Genomic DNA, 21,187 nt, shown 5'->3' with positions numbered 1-21,187 from the left:
ACAATTTATTTACGCAGCGTTTGTATTCTAAAGTTTTTATAGGTTTTCAGAGGTACCACTTTGACAAAGCCGTCATTTCCAGAGTGCATTGAAGTAATGAGACAGCTGACCATTGCAACGGTGTCTTCTTAACATTCTTGCTGCTGATCAATTGATAAAGATATTCTTTGTACCATCATTTCCAGAAGTGCTGCTTTAATTGCTGGGCAAGTTGCCACGCTGATAATTTAGTGAATGACATATCCGAAAAGACAGTCTCCAGATAGCTTGTCATCGGACATACAAAAAATATTCAGCGGCCAAAAAGGAGAAGAAGATCATTAGGGTAAGACGACATAGGCGAAAGATGACAGGAATTTAATATTGCCTCTATTTCAATAAAGTAAGTTTCTAATTAATCGTATTTTAACAAAGTATCCTCTACAGTGAGAATTATATGATTTTTGAAGGACTTAACCGCGGTTTCCCAAATTCCTCCATAGTGGAGAGATTTGGGCCAGTCTAAAATGCCAAGAAAACTTTTTAGTATACGAGTATTTTTTAATAGCATTTTAATAAGCTAACGAGTTAATAATTCATGCAGTTCGCAACTTGCTCCCACAAAATTGGTAGCGTTATCAGAATATACTTTTGCACATTTTCCTAGTCTAGCGAAAAAACGGTGAAAGCTGGTAAAAATGGCTTCGGTAGTCTAGTCGCGTATAGACATGCATACATACAACGGCAATATATGTATAGTGCTATTTCGTTCCCCTCCTCGTATCTTTGAAACAGTTATTGCCATAATAGTGAAATTTCTATCTATCTATACGAGTATATTTACAGCTGTCGCCGTCTTCCTTCGTTCAGCCAACGTCTTCAGTCCTTTCTGTTTTGCCATTCTTCATCTCTAAGGTCTTGTCTTTCCATGGCCTCGTCCACTTCATCCCTCCATGATCTTCGGGGTCTACCTCTTTTCCTCCTTCCTATTAGACAATAGCAAAGATTTCGGATTGGAGCCCAATAGGAAGTGAAATTTAAAGGAGAGTAATAAACAGACTTAGAGCAAGATTCTTAACTAGTCATAACAGGTGACGTAATAGTGACAGATGACATTACAGCTTCACTGTGACAGATAATTTTAAATAGGACTTATAGCAAGTGATACCTTGTTTAAAAGGTATTGAAAATACCCATTCAGTCATAATAATTTTGTTAGAGTTTAAGCTCGTTTTGATGAATAAATTAAATAAATACCAAAATTGTAGCTTCTCATTTAAATAAGAAATATTTAACCACCACTTCTTATTGTAAGTGTTTAAAATGTGCTCCATCTACTTCCTGACAGTAATGCATCCTATTTCTAAACTCTTGCCGTACTCGTTCAAATGTGTCGGGGGAAATTGCCCTACATTCTTTAACACTTCGTTTCAAAATGTCAATATTGTCAGGTGCTGTAGCGTAAACATTAGATTTCAATTATCCCCACAGAAAAAAATCTAATGGTGTGAGGTCCGGTGACGAAGTTGGTCATTCTATCGTACCTCGTCGTCCAATCCATCTACCATGATATTCCTTCGCTAATACAGTTCGATGATGAGTTTTCTGCATCGAAAACCGGAGCGTTACGTATAGTATTGTCCGTTTTCAACATCCTACCTTTGCTAAATAGGATTTTTGGCGGTGGCTGCTTTAAAGACCAAATATAAATCGCAGCTTAATATAGAAAAAAATCTTAGGGCGTATATTTCTTATATTAAACCATCTTTCGATAAACTTTGCTCTACAAAACAGGTCCCAGAAAGTCACTAATATATATTAAACTTGTTCATAATTAAGTATCAATAAGTTCTTGTGTAGTAGTAATACAGTGCTCTTTATAAGGGTACCTGCTATATCAGTGTTGACGTGTATTATATTTTTTATTTTTTCGTAATCGTAATCGTATTTTGTTGTGCTTTGATTTCAGTAAATTAGTCAATGTTGTTGGTGTTTTTTTTTTGAATATGCCTTCGCCCCCCCCCTGATTTATAATAGCGCGTCCCCATAGAGGGTCGCGCCCCACATATTGAGAATCACTGATAAGTTAAGATTAAGTGACTATTCCTCTCCAAAGTCTGTGTATAAATAACTGCTGCCCTGTACTAGGTTTAGGTTATGCCTATTTACCTTGTTAAAATAAGAATATATTAATGATAATAATAATCACAATATACAATAAAAGCTAGTAAACCATTCGTAATTTGATCAAAACAATGATTTAGCAAATAAGTTTTATAAAATTTATTAATTATTTGTTACAAAAAGAAATACTTGTAATAAAAACCCATCATTGTCTGCTTTTCTGCGATCCATACTAGAATAACACAAAGTTCTAAAAGAGAAAAGAAAAATATTAGTTTAATAAAAAACAGCAGATATCGTTATATTTATACAAAAATTAATGTTTTTATCTAAATCTAAATTGTATTATAAATCTAACAAAAACATATTTTCGAAACAATTGTCAAAAAACTGTTAAGTTTAAACACAATTTTCAAAGTTCCTCACGAATTTTTACTATTCAAATAGTACTAAACACACAAATTCTATTTAAGTCTAGACGAAAAGTATTTCAGGGCGGTTGTCTTTCGTGAAGTGTGTGAATCTAATTAACAAATTAGTCAGGTTTTTAGGTACTGTAGATATAGTATACATTAAATACGGTAAGTACATTGGAAAATTGTTATGAATAATACTTAGGACGGGCACAATTCCCCGTCTGTGAAGGATCCCCCATATAATGTTATAGAGAATAACATGGATACAAGTAACAAATCTTAATAATATTATATCATATATCAATCATAATTTAAATAATAAATCGACGGCCTAATTAACAAACCACGTAACTCCAAATAAATCGAATTTTGGATTTTAAAGTTATTATAATGATTTATGATAGCTCTACATTTCTGCCTAAAAACATAATCTCCAAAAGAGTTTAACTAATTATAGAAATGGAAAAAGCAAAACACGTATCGTTTTTGGTGACAAATTTGTTAATGCAAACCTCGTAACTCCTGGCTGTGGCAACCTGTTTCCATAGTGTAGCACGTGTGTTGTGTGGTGCTTGGCTGATTTATTCTGCCTGTGTAAATATTATGTTTCCAGTTCATCTAATGACTCTCAAATTTGATGGTAAGTTACTTTAATGTTCTAACCTCAGATTATTCTCGCCTGTTCAAGCTTAAATATATTAGCAAATCGATACATTACAAGGACATTATAGTTACTTGGTTTTCTTACAAATCAAAATGTTTGGTTAGTTTTCTATTCAGTGGAGTTATGGGTTTTGTTACTTACTCTTCGTATATTAAATAGTTTACTGTTGAAATATGTAGATATAATAAAGTTTTAATACATTTGATGTTGAATAATTATCAACTATATTATACCATAAGGATTTTACGACAAATTATAAATATATTTAGTATTAGGAGTTAAGTGTTATGTTACAAACTTTTTTTGGAGTTACGAGTTTTATTGATAAATGATGATGGAGTTACGTGTTTTTACAATGGTAGTTTACGTAAGAATGGTGTAAACTCAGGGAGTTAGGTACTCAAATTTTCAAATAAAACTGACCACTAACAGGATTTTGTTTTGTTTGCAGGAGAAAAATATTTTCGAGAACAAGAAAAATTTTAGACTTAGCAAAATGTGCAGCTAAATCGTTTCAAGAAGATACATCTATACCAACAGAGAAAAAAATCAATTTAACTCCTGAGACAAACACAATAAAGTCACTTTAGATGACTCCGGTTTATACACCGACATAGTAGCAAAATACACCACAAAATCACTTGAAGAGAACGAATCTTTTCCAGCAGAGGGAATATAGAAGTCAACTCTAGACAATACTAATGTTAGAAGCGATGATTTTCAATCTGGATTTTTCATTGTAAAAGATGACGGTATATTATTCCCAATACAGACAGTTGTACGAGACTCTAGTTTGCGTTTTAAAAATTTATCTTTTAGTTTAGATGTTTCAGAGAGTGAAGTCCTGACAGCCGTTAAAAAAATAAACTGTGATGAAACCCTGAGTAGCCTTAAAAGTGTTGATCATAATTATTCTAGTTATAGTTTTAATACGGAAAAAAATACTAGCAGTCATGACAAGGAGACAGCAGTTAAGACAAACTATACTTCAGAGTTGGATGCAGGGTTGATGGTTCAAACGGATTCGTGGTATATGCTGCAGTACACAATGAACAAATTTTAAAATCCAAACAAAAATTTGCTTTGGCTAAAAAGCCTTTAAAGCTCCATGATAGAAAATTACAAGAAAAAGTTGAACGTGATACGGAACACCTGATTGAAATGGATGTAACACATACAAAAAATAAAGATCAAAATAGTAGAATCAGATGTAGGTGTTGATGGTACTGACACACTTGTGGAGGTTGCTGAAGTGGGTACTAATAAACCAATTCTAAAACCCAAACCTACAGTTTTATTTTCTAAGAATTTTGTAAAGCCCTTAGTAGAGAATTACATGAACAAGTTGAAAACATCACGGAAAACCTGATTGAAATTGATGAACCACATACAGGAATTGACGATCAAGAAATAGTGGAACCAGATAGTTTATCTAATGTTAACGATCAGCTCTCAAACAGGAAAAGAAAAAAACGAAATCAAGTTTCAGAGGATAACTGGCAGTGTAAACAGGCAAAGATTTTACGTGAGCAAGGGAGGGAATACATAAGAAGGAAATTAACTGATGGGAAAGTAACAGGATACATTCCTATAGGACTTTCCCAAGGACTTTTAAATGTCATAACATTTCAGAACAAGAGAGAAAAAAGATTTTTGACAACTGAAAAAAGAGAACATTTGACAACTTTTGGGCGTTAACATGGAAAGAGAGAAAAATGTTAGAGAAAACTTCAACTGATGTGAATTCGGCACAAAGACCTCGGGATAGATCAAAAGAAAATATATCAAGACGATCTTACTCCTTTAAGTATTACTTATTTATTGATCAAATTACTAAAGTCCGTGTTTGCAAGAAAACATTACTCTCAACCTTGGATTTGGGCGAGTGAATGGTAAAAAACTTGGTAAAAAAATGGTAAAAATGGCTTGAAAATATCACAGAAAAAAATGATGACTTAATAATTGATCCAAATACGAATGAGAATCCAACAAAGAAGAATGAGAATACAGCAAATAAACAAAATGCAAAAAGAATGTCAAGGCAACATGATTTAAACAAAAGATTGGAATCATTAAAAGAATTTGTATTGACTTTACCGAACGTGAAATCACACTATTGCCGGGCGAGTTCAAAAAAACTTTACTTGGAACCAAATTGGTTATCAAAAGCTCAACTGTATCAGTTCTATGCAGAAGACTGGTGCAAGACAAAAGATTATAAGCCACTTTCTTCTTGTACATTTCAGAAGGCTTTTGAGGACCTGAATTTATCTTTGTGCAGGCCAAAAAAGGATCAATGTGATATATGCAGGGCACACAAGCTAAATCACATTACTAAAGAAGATTTTGAAACCCACAGAACAAAGAAAGATGAAGCTAGAGAAGAAAAGTCAAAAGATAAAATGAATGAAGAGCACGTATACGCAGTTGATCTTCAATCACTGTTACTATGCCCGAAATCAAACGCTTCAGGCCTTTACCACAGGCGCAAACTTTCGGTACACAATCTCACTATATTTGAACTGAAGACAAAGGAAGGGTTTTGCTACCTTTGGAACGAGATGGAAGAAGAACTTTTAGCAAATGAATTAGCCAGCATTTTAACACATTTTGTTGAATCGCAACTTCCCCTGCGGAACAATGCAACAAGGAAAAGGACTATAGTCGAAAGAAAACCTGTAATTTTACTGTTTAAGGAATTCTGCTCGCAATTATGCGTTTTTTTTTTTAATAATTAATCGGCAAATATGATTAACTTTCCTAATACCGGTTGGGACGAATTTTCACCCCATTTTTAACGTTTTTATTAATATGTGTAATTAGGTTTAGTCAATCGCTTTGACGGTTTAGGACATTGTTATTTGATGTTCTAAGAGTACAAAGAAGCAGTAAAACTCAAAATACCGCAAACAGAAAATTAAATATTCTCGTCGGATTTCGCAAAAATGTATATGGAGCGAGAATTCTCCCCACGTGGTATCGAGTGTTTTCACGTTCTACAAATCTGATTTTATCAGTTTAGACGAAAGTTTTGAAAAATGGTTACACCAATTACTTGCCATGATGTGCACTCACATTCTTTACATAGGAGTTGATTGTAATGCGTTTTCCTTATCTTTGAAATTCCATTCTTGCTATTACACAGTTGGAACTTTTAATTTCCCTATTAGCATATTTGTGTCTAGATTCTTCGAAGCATCACTGTCTAGTTAGGATTGTCTCTCTAAAAATTTGTAAAGTGCAATTAGCCATAAGTACGTCTGATATCTGATAACTGCTAAAATTACTTGTTTATTTGGTGAGTTTCTGAATTGTGCCTGTCTTCTGTCTTTGATTTTTAATATTTTGAGTTGGTACTAAATAAAGTATACAGACGATAAAGAGTTAAAAAAATGGTAAGATTAATGAGATATATAGAATCCTTGTGCTTAAAAGTAAACCAAACTACTGTGGTGAGAAGTCGCCCCACCTGGTACTGGTCGTTTTAAAATTCACTCGGTATTTCTTGCATTTGCTTATTAGATAACGTATATGACGACCGTAGTAATTTTATGTCAAGTATGATATTGGAAACATTTGATGGAATTAGAGAAAAGTGAATGAATATTAGCAGAATATATATTAAATAATGTAGGACTAAGTCCCTATCCCTGAGGCAACCCATGATAAACAATTTTTAAACTGTACAATTCATTTCTACGGTCTTTGATGTATATACATCGAGAGAAATATAATTGTAATATATTAAGAGCAGTCATTTCACTCAAACCAATATCAACCATCTTTGTTTAAGTATATTTAGATTAACCGAATCATAAGCCCCTTTTATATCAAAAAATATACAAGCAAGATACTTATACTTACTCCTAAAACCATACTGAGTAGTAGGTAAGAGAGTATTGTACTCGAGATATTACTCTAGCCTTGTTTTTATCATTATTTCAAACGTTTTAGTTATACACGATAATACGGACGAAAGGAAGAACCGAAGTTTTTATCTTTATTAGGTTTTAATATTAAAGAAATGGTGAATTGTTCAAACTGTTCAATCTATTTTCCATTTACCCACCAATCGTTGTATATTTTTATTATATCGAGATCAACCTCGGGTAGATTTTTATTGATCTCATATGTAATAAAATCATGACCAGGGGCAGTATATCTAAAGGTGTTAATTGCAGCTTTAATTTCGTCAATGCTGAAATCCGTAATCATAGAGTGATTTACAGTATTGAGTTTAGATCCTTTAAGCATATTTGGTATACAATATCAAAAATTTGGTTTATTTGTTTATCAGAGATTACCTGTTTTTTGAAAGCTGAATTTTTGTTAGATATTTTTTTATTAAGCTCGAAATTTTTGAGATTGGGGTATTTTTATTTAATTTATTAATAAAATTCTTCCAACATAGCTGCTGCTTTTACTTGAAAATCAATTTAGCTTTGACTTGAATATGTTTAAATTTAAGAAAATTTTAAAAAATTGTGTTATTTTTATATATCTTATCGGCCTCTTTTCTGTTTTTAACAATTATAGTACATTCATTGTCCCACCAGATGGGATTTGGTGTTTTTTTTACAATTAATTGACCGAGATTTGATTAACTTCGAGGCTGCGTTATTTATTGAATTAATTCAGAATTCAAAGGAATTATTGTGATTATAATTTTTATCAAATTGTGATTCCATGTGGTTTCGGAAAAAAATCCAGTCATCTGAATCCATTTTCTAGCAGGTATGATTTTAGCGGCAGTGTATTCTCGAGATAGTGTGATATGAATAGGAAAATGATTAGATCCAAATGTATCGTTTATAGGATTCCATTTCCATTCACACGAGACTTGGGGAAACTTAAGTGAGATCAATAATGGAAGGTCTTTCATTTGGTCTGTCTATCTTGGTCGGTTGTCCGTCATTTAAAATATTTATGTTAGTATTGTCGATGGTATCTACCAATCGATCTCCTTGAGTACTATCTAATATGGAGCCCAAGGAGTGTGATGATAATTAAAATCGCCACATATATAACAACATCGCCCTGCAGCTGTGAAAAAAGTTTAGCCCAGTTATGTTTAGTTACTTGTGTTTTGGGAGGTTTATAAATACAAACTAAGGAAATTTTAAGGTCATTGATATACGCATGCAATGCACAAACTTCTATTTGAGAATAGAAATTTGTGAGGATTGGAATTTCATTAAAAACTAGACAATATTTTATAAGTATAGCAATGCCTCCGTATCCATCTGATCTATCTACACGTATTAGACTGAAACCTGGTAAGTTGAATGTTCTATTTTGAGATAGCCAAGTTTGATTTACAAATAATATGTCAAATTTAGCTGTCGATTCGTTAAGAAAATTAAAGAGATTGGGTTTATTTTTATTAATTGAGTTACAATTCCATTGGATTATATTTATCATTTAATAATAATTATCGTTACAATCAGAATGATTGTAATGTATTGTACCTAAAATTGTTCTTAGTTCTGTTTGTGTCTCTCTTGTAGTATTTGTTAATTTGGGATTACTAAATTAAATTGACTGCTCTTAATATATTACAATTATATTTCTCTCGATGTATATACATCAAAGACCGTAGAAATGAATTGTACAGTTTAAAAATTGTTTATCATGGGTTGCCTCAGGGATAGGGACTTAGTCCTACATTATTTAATATATATTCTGCTAATATTCATTCACTTTTCTCTAATTCCATCAAATGTTTCCAATATCATACTTGACATAAAATTACTACGGTCGTCATATACGTTATCTAATAAGCAAATGCAAGAAATACCGAGTGAATTTTAAAACGACCAGTACCAGGTGGGGCGACTTCTCACCACAGTAGTTTGGTTTACTTTTAAGCACAAGGATTCTATATATCTCATTAATCTTACCATTTTTTTAACTCTTTATCGTCTGTATACTTTATTTAGTACCAACTCAAAATATTAAAAATCAAAGACAGAAGACAGGCACAATTCAGAAACTCACCAAATAAACAAGTAATTTTAGCAGTTATCAGATATCAGACGTACTTATGGCTAATTGCACTTTACAAATTTTTAGAGAGACAATCCTAACTAGACAGTGATGCTTCGAAGAATCTAGACACAAATATGCTAATAGGGAAATTAAAAGTTCCAACTGTGTAATAGCAAGAATGGAATTTCAAAGATAAGGAAAACGCATTACAATCAACTCCTATGTAAAGAATGTGAGTGCACATCATGGCAAGTAATTGGTGTAACCATTTTTCAAAACTTTCGTCTAAACTGATAAAATCAGATTTGTAGAACGTGAAAACACTCGATACCACGTGGGGAGAATTCTCGCTCCATATACATTTTTGCGAAATCCGACGAGAATATTTAATTTTCTGTTTGCGGTATTTTGAGTTTTACTGCTTCTTTGTACTCTTAGAACATCAAATAACAATGTCCTAAACCGTCAAAGCGATTGACTAAACCTAATTACACATATTAATAAAAACGTTAAAAATGGGGTGAAAATTCGTCCCAACCGGTATTAGGAAAGTTAATCATATTTGCCGATTAATTATTAAAAAAAAAAACGCATAATTGCGAGCAGAATTCCTTAAACAGTAAAATTACAGGTTTTCTTTCGACTATAGTCCTTTTCCATCATATTGATATCACATTATGTATACAAATCCTCAACAGGTCAAAAAACCATAGGCGTCACCCTATACTTGTTTTGAAATAAATAAAAAAATTAATATTTTAAGATGCCGTCAACAATTCATTATCTTTTAAAAAATCTTCTGTAAAATAAGTGTCCACTAATCTCACTATACCTTTTTTGTGCGTAAAAAACGTCGGTATATATGCCACACGATTATTGTTAATTATACACGGGTGATTAACGAGAGAATTCAATGTTTCACGAAATAAATTAATGTAAACAGTAATTTAACGGTGATTATTGTTTTCTATACAAGTTATCGCCTGACACAAAAAGAATACCTTCTTTGAACGATTACCTGGAATTACTGATAAGGCTTCACTAATGATAGTTTAAGTAGTTTTTATGCCACATTACAGGTTATGCCAATAATATAAATTAGAAATTGTTTGCACCTTCCATTTAGTTTGTAGATGTACATTGTTCATGTCTTACCTACCTTCGTTTTTGGTGTCGATATTTTGTTATTTGCATTTAAAAATGACGTCGACAACAGGTTTTATCCCGGTTAAGTGTAGTTTTAAAGGTGCCTTCAGTCTAAGAGAGAAAAATATAATATTACATGTACACGATGCACTTGTACATCAACGCCTCATTAAGTAATGTTCGTGAAATCGTTAACATGTGTTCAAATATGACAGGGGTTGGAGAAGCAACAATTTATAGATTCCTTAAAGAAAGAAAAGGAGGAACTGTTTTCATCTCCCAAGAAGAGTGGAGGAAGTAAACCCTTGGAAATTGAAGAAATACATAAAAACATGATAAGACGCAGCGTCCACTCATTTTTTTTTAACAAAGAATTTCCAACATTGGACAAAATCCAAACATTAATTAGAGAAAACGAAGAGTTACCAATCATAAGCAACAAAAAATTATGGGGACTATTGAGAGAGATGGGATTTCGTTGGCAAAAGAATAGAACAAAATCCGTTTTAATTGAAAAAGATTACATTGTATGTTGAAGACGAGATTATCTAAGAACTATTAAAAAGTATCCAGAAGAAGGGAAAACAATTTTTTATTTGGACGAGACTTGGCTAAATGAAGGTCATACTGTACCATATCTATGGGTTGATACAAATGTGAAAAGTTCCCGTCAGGCATTCATCGAAGGTGTATCAACTGGAATAAACAATGTTGCTGTTGGAAAAGGACGCAGACTCATAATAACCCATATTGGAAACGAATACGGTTTTGTCAATGGTGGATTATTAAGTTTTGCCTCAAAATCAACCAAAAATTACCACGAGGAAATGACTGCTGACGTTTGTGAAGAATATTTTGAGCAAATGTTGGATTTAATTCCAAAAAATTCTGTCATGGTCATGGATAATGCTAGTTACCATTCAAGACTAGCAGTAAAATTGCCAACAACGGCATGGAAAAAAGGAGAGATAATCGAATGGTTGGATAAACACGCAATTGAGTACAAGGAGAATTCGACAAAAAAGGAATTATTACCCATTGTAAGGCAACATAAAGCAGCTTATAAAAAATATATAATTGATGAAATGGCATTAAACCGTCATGTAATTATTTTACGTTTACCTTTATACCACTGTGATCTGAATCCGATAGAAAATATATGGTCTCAAGTAAAGGGTGAAGTCGGACGCAATAACAAAACTTTTAAATTAGAAGACTCACAACAATTATTAGAACATTCCTTATCAAAAGTAACTCCAGAAAATTGGAAGAATGCTGTTAGTCATGCTCACAAGGAAGGAAATAAAATGTGGAATTTGGATAATATGACTGATGCAATGCTGGAACCGGTAATAATTAACATTGGAGTTGAAGATTCCTTAGATTCTGAAGAAAGCAGTGAATCTGAAATGGAATTTGATTAAAATAATATTCATTTTTTTACAAATCGCCCCTTGTTACTGCCACAAATTATTTTATATATAACCAATAAAATAAACATCTTACATTTCTTGCAAATTCATTAGTAACTGTTAATTTCCATCACTCCGACACTGGCAGCTTTATTTAGGGATTAGTAACCCTCAAAACTATTGTATTCTATTCTGCTTCAATATTTATACCTGTTGGTCATACTCAATTTAAAATTGTTTTCCTATATACTTCTGTAAACTTGTTGACAAATATCTTTTTTTCATTGAGTCACCCGTATCAACAGTTTAGGGATTTGCATACATAATGTGCTATCAATATGATGTAAATGGACTATATGGATAAATGAGAAGCGATCAAAAAGACGATTTTTTTGACACAAGTGCCACGATCCTCTGTGTACGGACAAATAAAAGACGGTCCTGTGTTGCGAAAAAAAGAAAGGATTCTGGAGCCATCGAATATTACGAATTTTCATTTATCAGCTATATGGGAAACAATATATCATAATATAGGTATGTATTTAGTGAATAACTTACCAACTTTAAATAAATTTTTGAATGAATTAAGAAACAAAGAAATAATCCCCGAGTGTCATAAAATTACTTTTTGGAGGTTTTAAAAATCTAATGGTTTTATGTTTAAAACAGTGAATAAACGGCAGGAAATTACGGAATCCAGCCATTTAATAAAGCAGAGGTTCAATTATTTGGAGAGTCTAAGGTGCTTTGGGAGTGAAGGGAAGAACTTGTATTATTTGGATAAAACTTGGTTCGACACCCACGGTATATTTAAAAAATGTTGGACCGATGGTAGTAAAAATTGCGTCACCAATGATCCCCCCTCTAGAGGAAAAAGAATTTGTATTTTGGTATTATTATGGTCATAAAGTATTAAGATTACCTCTTTACTATTGTGTACTATATCCAATAGAATTGTTGTGGTCTTAATTAAAAAGTAATGTGAGGAAAAATAATAATTCTCCTAAATCATTTTCGACTGTTGTAGGAATGTAATAATATTACCGCAGATAATTGGAAAAAATGTATGGAGCATGTCAAAAAACTAGAAGAAAAATACTTACAGTTCCAAAACATTATAAATAAAGAAGGTATATATTTAAACGATAGCGATGATATTGATACTATATAAAAAATTATTTTTTTTATTTGTTCACTATGTTAAATATATATTTTAATATAAAAGTATTACGTGTATGTATTTTTCTTTTACTTTGTGGGATTGCAGTAATTTTGATAAAATTTATCAGTATATAAGTCTTACCCTGTATACAACTATACCTAGAAGATTAAATCTGAAATATCTTGCAACAAACAGTACAAACAACTACCCATATCACTTCAAAATGTACTAAACGATCATATAATAGAGGGCGAGAGGATATCATGTTAGCGATGACAGCATCGATAGAATATCTAAATAACTTGTATGTGTGTTTGTAACTTTTTAACCCATTATATGCTGTATATCTTATCTTAATATATATATAAATCTCGTGTCACAATGTTTGTCTTCAATGGACTCCTAAGCCAATTAACCGATTATAATAAAATACACACACCATGTGCAGTTCGATCCAACTTGAGAGATAGGATAGTTTAAATCTCAAATTATAGTCGCAATTTTAATTTATTGCTAATTATTTGTCTGTTATTATTTGACAGTCACAATTATCTCTTAACTCCAAATGATTCTAACAGATGTCGATACCTTTCGACTGGGTTGAGTAAGTAATCAATAGATGGCGCTGCTATGGTAAATCTACGAACGTGTCATATAAGATACATTTTAATAGCATAATTACCACGTGTTGTTGACGCTATAAAATTAATTAAATTTATTTTGTAGTGAACGAAATACTGTATAGTATTTCGTTCGTATTTCGAATATAGTATATTCAATTATTTCAACTTTTGAAATTTTTGGTGTTAGCATAGCCGGCCACGTGTTACTTAGACTGAAGTGTAAATTGAATTCATATTATAATGAAGATAATACAGTGAAATTAATCCTGTTTTTTACTTATTTGTGCTTCATTGATCAAAACTTTATAATTTAATTTGAATATATGTATATAAGTATTATCACATAATTATAAAATTTAATTAAAATGTCAATGCAAAAATGATACACAATTTCCTACCCTTTTTCAATAGTTGTACAAATATTTTTTTTATTGTTTTTATTTAACCTCTATTAAAAAATATTTAGCACTTATTATTTCAATGTGCTATGATAACAAGTTTTTCAGATTTTTTTCTTATATTTAAACGATTAAATTAGTATTTCAATTCTTATTAAAATTATTATTTAAAATCTATAATTTAAATATGTACATGTCAGTATTATCACATAATTATAAAAGTTAATTAGAATGATTTTCAATTTTTCTTTTCTCATATTTAAACAATTAAATTATTATTTTCAGTCAAATGCCACCGAAAAAATCTAACCTCAACAACGCGAGCAGCAAAGGGTCACGACGCAAACGTGTTGAAAGAGATCAGCAATTACCAGAACAAATCGAAACAAGAAATGCAGCTCAAAGAATCAGGACTGCAGAAAGTTGTGCACAAGAATCTCAAGAACAGCGTGACGAACGTCTGCAACAGAACATTACGAGAACAAGACAGCGGCACGAGAATGAAACATAGCTACAGTACGAGTACTAGATCGACAAAGGCAACGGATCAGCCGCTCATTAACACGTGCATCATTCGTTCGGCTTGCCTTTGAATATGCACCAGATATTAACTACTCAGCGCATTGAAAAATTGCTATCGGTGGAATGGATAAAGTATGTCAATATTGTCAGGCATTGAAATTTCGGAATGAAGCAGCCGGCATGTGCTGCGCATCAGGAAAAGTTGTGCTGTCACCTCTACCCGCTCCGCCGGAGCCTTTATTATCCCTTCTTACTGGCAATTCAGATAATTCCAAATTATTTTTGCGTAAGATACGCAAATTTAATTCTTGCTTCTAAATGACGTCATTTGGGGCAACTAAAATTTGCAATCGTGCATCCGATGGACGTAATTTTGAAACTACATTCAAAATTCAAGGCCAGGTGTACCATAAAATCGGATCACTGATGCCAATGCCTGATAACAATCCGAAATTTCTTCAAATTTATTTAATATGCGATTGTGAAGAGCGCGTGACGACTCGGTGCCTGTATAATTTTATTGAACAAGCAGAGGAAAGAGCAATTGTGATATTATTGGAAAATTTTTTAGAAGATCACAATCAACTAATTCAATTGATCAAAAGAGTTTCGCCACGACTGCAAAATGACAATTATCAAATCGTCATAAAAGCCGACAAAGTACCATTAGGTGAACATGCTGGTAGATTCAACGCTCCAACTGTTGATGAGGTTGCTGTTATCATGGTTGGTGATCCAGTTGACAAAAGATCTATAAAAATTACACGGCGAGACAACACTGTCAGTACGATTTCGGATCTACACCGTTCATATGACGCACTACAATATCCATTGATATTTTGGCAAGGACAAGATGAATATCACCTTAATATCAAACAGTATGATCTAAATACCGGTAAATTTGACAATTATCTATTTACTTTCTTACTGTATGTATAGATTTTAATTTCATATTGCATTTTATTTTTTATTTTTTTAGGTGATTACAGAAATAATAAAGTTAGCTCAATGAAATACTATACCACACCGAATAATGGTTAGGCAACATCAAGACAATTATATCCTTCGATATCGTCAGCTGTTCCATCAATACATTGTTGATATGTATGCTAAGGTCGAAAGCGAACGCTTGCGATTCCTTCGATTCAACCAGGCAAAACTACGATCGGAAGAATATATTCACTTACGAGATGCTGTTGCTGGAAACATCGATGGAAATTTAAATCCCAATGACATCGGTAATGCTTTCATTTTACCTTCAAGCTACATCGGCAGTCCACGGAACATGCAGGAATACATACAAGATGCGATGCACAACAAGCCATTCATCGTCATGATTTAACTGCACGTGTGTTTAAACAAAAATTTAAATCCTTAATTGATTTTATTGTTAAATATGTATTCAATTTTTGGTATCACACGTTGTTGGCTGTATACGATAGAGTGGCAAAAGCGAGGTTTGCCTCATGCTCACATTTTGGTTTGGCTTAAAGATAGAATCCGTCCTGAAGAAATCGATCAAATAATTTCAGCCGCAATTCCAGACCCATTAATTGATCAAGAATTATTTGATATTGTCACCAAACACATGATCCATGGGCCATTCGGTGCTTTCAACATGACGTTACCGTGCATGGAAAATGGAAAATGTAAAAAAAAACTTCCCAAAGCCGCATACGAATGACACGATCACGGATATTGATGGTTATCCAATGTATCGCCGCAGAAGTACTGAGAATGGTGGCCACACATTTACAATGCGACTGCCGAACTTTCCAAATCAAGTTGAGTTTGATAATCAGTGGGTGGTATCATACTCACCACTACTTTCAAAAACTTACAAAGCTCATATCAATGTTGAGCTTTGCAGTTCTCTTAAATCAATTAAGTATATTTGTAAATATGTAAACAAAGGCAGTGATTTGGCCATATTTGAAGTACAAAACATAAATAAAAATGACGAAATAGCACGATACCAAATGGGCAGATACATTTGCAGCAATGAAGCTATTTGGCATATTCTCAGCTTTCCCATCCACGAAAGAGATCCTGCTGTCCAACATCTGGCAATACATCTTGAAAACGGTCAACGTGTATACTTCACTGAAGAAAATGTTCTCCAAAGAGCGTTCGAAGCTCCGAAAATAACTCTAACTGAATTTTTTACATTATGTCAAAAACCTGATGTTTTGGCCAATTCGCGAAGACATTGGTGTTTGGTGATGTTCCACGTTATTTCACATGGAACAAATCCAGTAAAAAATGGGAGCCACGGAAACAAGGAAAACCACATTCTTCCATTATAGGCATATTCAAAGCTAAGACATTGGGGAGACTTTACACGGTACATCCAAAGCAACGTGAGTGCTTCTATTTACGTTTGTTATTGGTGAATGTTCCCGGACCAACGTCTTTTGAATTTTTACGAACAGTTAATGGTCGAGTATTCAATACATACCAGGATGCATGTCGTGAACTGCAATTGCTAGAAGACGATAACCATTGGGACTTAACGCTTGCTGATGCGGCGTTGACATCAACACCGAATAACATTCGTCAGTTGTTTGCAATTATTTTGACGACGTGTTATCCCTCACAAGCACAAACTTTGTGGGAAAAATATAAAAATTGTATGACAGAAGACATCTTGCACCGAATTAGACAAGCAAATCAATGCCAAAACATAGATTATACACCAGAGATGTACAATGAAGCATTGGTCTTGATCGAGGATTTATGTGTTCTTATTTCAAATTTACCACTTAATCATTATGGTATGCCATCACCTAATCGTCCAGCCACCGACTTAGTCAATACCGATTTACAACGAGAAAATCAATATGACCATGGAAGTTTAGCAACAATTATCATGAACAGTGAACCATTACTGACAGCAGAACAAAAAATTATTTATGATCGGATTATGCTGGCTGTTGCTGCTGAACAAGGCGGTTTTTTTTTTGATGCACCCGGTGGAACCGGTAAGACATTTTTAATATCGTTGATTGTTGCCAAAATACGGTCGTAACAAAAAATCGCATCAGCAGTAGCATCGTCAGACATTGCGGCTACTTTACTGGATGGTGGGCGAACAGCACATTCAACATTCAAGCTGCCATTGGACGTTCGTAATAAACCAGATGCAATGTGTAACATCAAAAAGAATAATGGAATAGCTGCAGTGTTGCGGAAGAGTTCTATAATAATTTGGGATGAGTGCACAATGGCACACAAATATTCACTTGAAGCATTAAACAGAACTATGCAAGATTTAAACAGCAATAATAAACTTTTCGGTGGTGCTATCTTCCGGCAGACCTTACCGGTTATACCTCGCTCTACTTTCGCGGATGAGATTAATGCATGTTTGAAACAATCATTCTTATGGCGAAGTGTTGAAACACTTTGATTGACCATAAATATGCGAGTACAATTGTAAAATGATCCATCAGCACAAATATTTTCCGAACAACTACTAGATATTGGGAACGGTAAAATAGAACTGTAACCAAATACGCAATGCATTAAACTACCAGACAATTTTTGCACTGTTGTTCAGGATAAAAATAAATTGATTCAGAGTATTTTCCCGGATATACAGAATAATTATTTGAATCATGAATGGCTTAGTCAACGGACGATTTTGGCAGCCAAAAACGTTGATGTTGACGCAATTAACTTCCAGATACAACAGTTGTTACCAGGTGATCTGATGTTTTTTAAATCAATCGATACTGTTGTTGATGAAAATGAAAGTGTAAATTTTCCGATTGAATTTTTAAATTCATTAGAGAAACATTCTTGAAGCAACCATTTTGGCTGGGAAGTTTAAAGGAAAAGTGGTCCTGCTGCCACGTATTCCGATGATACCATCAGATTCTACCATATCCTTCAAAAGGCTACAGTTTCCAATTCGTTTAGCTTTTGCCATGTCTATAAATAAATCTCAAGGTCAAACAATGTCCATTTGTGGTTTAGATTTGGAAAATCCATGTTTTTCTCATGGGCAACTATATGTTGCGTGTTCACGTGTTGGGAAACCGTCGAATCTATTTGTGTTAGCTAAAGACAGGTTAACCAAAAACATTGTGCACCGATTGGTGTTAAATTAAATTGAAATTGAAAGTATTTATAATTAAAAAAAATAGATATTAATGTTTAAAAGTTTAAGACTGTCTGCCTTGCCTACCTCATTCATGAGTTTAAGCGTCACATGTTATTTACTGTATTATACTGTAATATACTTATATTTGTTATAAAATTAAATGGAAATAATAAATCTGATAAATTTTTATTTTGTACCTATGGATTTCTGCTTAATATCAAGTGTAAGAACATTTTAATTAATTGTGTTCAACGTACTTCCCCTTCAAATCTCAATCCAGTGAATTTGTATACTAACATCAACATTTTCGTCTTTGTTCGTAAATAATTTCATTGTACTAAAGGGTTATAGTAGTAGAAAGTCAAATAAGGAGATCACCAAATTTTTTTACAAATACCATCTGTGTGAAAAAGCATAGTGGACTCCGTGACTGATGTTCTTAGATTGTTTACTATAATGTAATATAACAAAAACTTTAGCCACAGCAACGCGTGGCCGGGTCAGCTAGTACTTATAATAAAAATATAAGTTTTTACTTATTTTATATTTAAATATTATAATAAAATAAATACTTCTCTATTTTTTGTCATTCCTCTTATAATATCGTTTCATTCTACTCTTATCTTTCTTATCCAGTGTTTGATGTTTTCTATTTTGCATCTCCGTCGTATATCTGTACTTTTAGCTTTCTCCCATAGTGTCTTGCCATCAATTTTTCTAAGAGTTTCATCTTGACTCTTTCTAGCATTCATTTTGTCCTCTTGGTGTCCTCATGGTAACACGTGGTGTCATGTGTTTATCTTGTGATATTGTTTCAATCAGGCATTTTGCGGCTGTATTTATTCTATTCACTTGATCTTTCCCTTTTTTTCTTCGAGATTTCCGTAGCTAAATAGTGTAATGCCCAGATATTCAAACTCAATCATTGTCTGGCAGTTATATTAAATTGCCAAATCATATGCAGTAAATCACCTTCACTTTGAGAATTGAGAATTGGAGTATTACGTCGTCTGCATATCAGCTTATTTTAAGTTGTTTTTCCCTTTGTTCGTATTCTTTTTTAGTTCTTACTTTTTTTTTTATTATTTTATACATGATCAGATTTAATAATCAAAGAATCCTCTACTTATTCCATTGGAAACGTCAATTATGTTAGTTAGATGTTTTGACGTGACAACGTCTTAAATTAGGTTGTGGCTCGGAGTCATTCATGAAAAAGTGTAACGCCCGCTCACGTCTGTTACAGTGAGTCACCGAACGAGAGAGAGGCCCGCCGGACCGGCGAATGCCTTGCGTCTCTCTCCCACTGAAACATGATCGGTCCGCTGCGCGCACAGCACTAGAGAATTAGGCGCGTTGAATCGATGCGTGCTTCCGTGCTTGTGTCTCTGTCTTTCTCGAGCGTTCTTGGCGTTCAAGACACATTACAGCAGAAACACTTCCTTTCATTTCATATTTCTCCTATCATCGTCCTATCCTCAACAAAATCACTCAAATAGAAATTAGTTAAGTTTAAGTTTACATGTACAATATTTTAGTAAACAAAATATATTTCTATAGTTAAAATTTGTGCAATTCTTATTTTCATTCAATTCCTTGTTCCTATTGTGCAATTTAATAATATTCATATCAATAAATATTCTACCGAGAAAAAGACGTTGTCACGTAAAATCTTCGCCCGTAAAACTGACTTTACAGGCAACCGATTTTTTATACTTTTACTTTTATTGTGCTATTCTGGTAGATATTTTCGATTGGTTTAATTCTAGAAGTATCTTTATTGCATACAAGTGGCTAACGTATGTTACTCTGACCCTGTCAAATTCCTTTTTAAGGTCTATGAAACATAAGATGCCGGTTTGTTGTACTCCAGTGATTTCTCCTGCACTTGCCTGATTATAAATATAGAGTCGGTGCATGATCTTCCTTATATAAAGTCTCGTTTTTCTTCGGCTAGTGTTATAATTTAGTTCCGCTTATTTGTTATTACTATAAATTATTTTTAATTTAGAGGTATTTGGATGCTTAGATCTTCATTGTGGTGGTATTCTGTTTTTTTCTATTATTTTCTGAATAGTTGTTTGGTCAGATGTGGTCGTCCGTACTTTAAGAGTTCGTTCGGTTCTGTCTTCTTCTGGTGATTTTCTATTTTTTAAGCTTCTTAATGAAGTCATAGCATGAGAACTATCTTCTTTTTGGTTTTGTTTTTGTGGTAGAACTATTAAAGCTGGTAATAAATTTTTGTTAAAATATAAGACTAAACAAAGTCTTATCTAGGCTTAGGAAAAACAAATGCTTCCAGCAATTTATTTATTTGTTCTGAAATGACATAGAGAGGACAGACTACAACTTATTCCCAGATAATAATAACAATACTACCTGTAGATCAGTATATTGGTCAGATTGTAATCACAATCAGATCGGTCGAAATTTGAAACGACGAATATATTACAGCTTTCTATCCATTATGTAGAACTTACAGCAAGTCGCCCATTATTAAGAGTTTTACACTTTTATTCAATTCTTGCCTTTGGCCTTTTTTAAATACGATCGAGACCATGGATCCAATTCATTACATTCTTAGGAATTGACTATTGCCATTTCTCTTTATGCAAGATTAAAATATATTTTTGATGACATCTAGTCGA

At 33.0% G+C, this 21,187-nt stretch overlaps 1 protein-coding gene across 1 annotated transcript in view; it reads right to left on the bottom strand.

Moving 5' to 3' along the window:
- Positions 1–2,247: 2,247 nt before the first annotated feature.
- LOC140449457 (uncharacterized) overlaps positions 2,248–21,187 on the bottom strand; it is a 58,896-nt gene continuing 39,956 nt past the window's right edge. The window contains exon 6 of the mRNA XM_072542633.1: positions 2,248–2,353. Coding sequence (XP_072398734.1) covers positions 2,336–2,353 — 18 coding nt within the window. The 3' untranslated portion in view covers positions 2,248–2,335. The remainder of the gene's footprint in view (positions 2,354–21,187) is intronic.

This window comes from Diabrotica undecimpunctata, chromosome 9 (assembly GCF_040954645.1).
Source record: "Diabrotica undecimpunctata isolate CICGRU chromosome 9, icDiaUnde3, whole genome shotgun sequence".
Classification (NCBI taxonomy): domain Eukaryota; kingdom Metazoa; phylum Arthropoda; class Insecta; order Coleoptera; family Chrysomelidae; genus Diabrotica; species Diabrotica undecimpunctata.
Note: the sequence above shows the minus strand (reverse complement) of the source record. Positions and strands in the feature narration are given on the sequence as shown.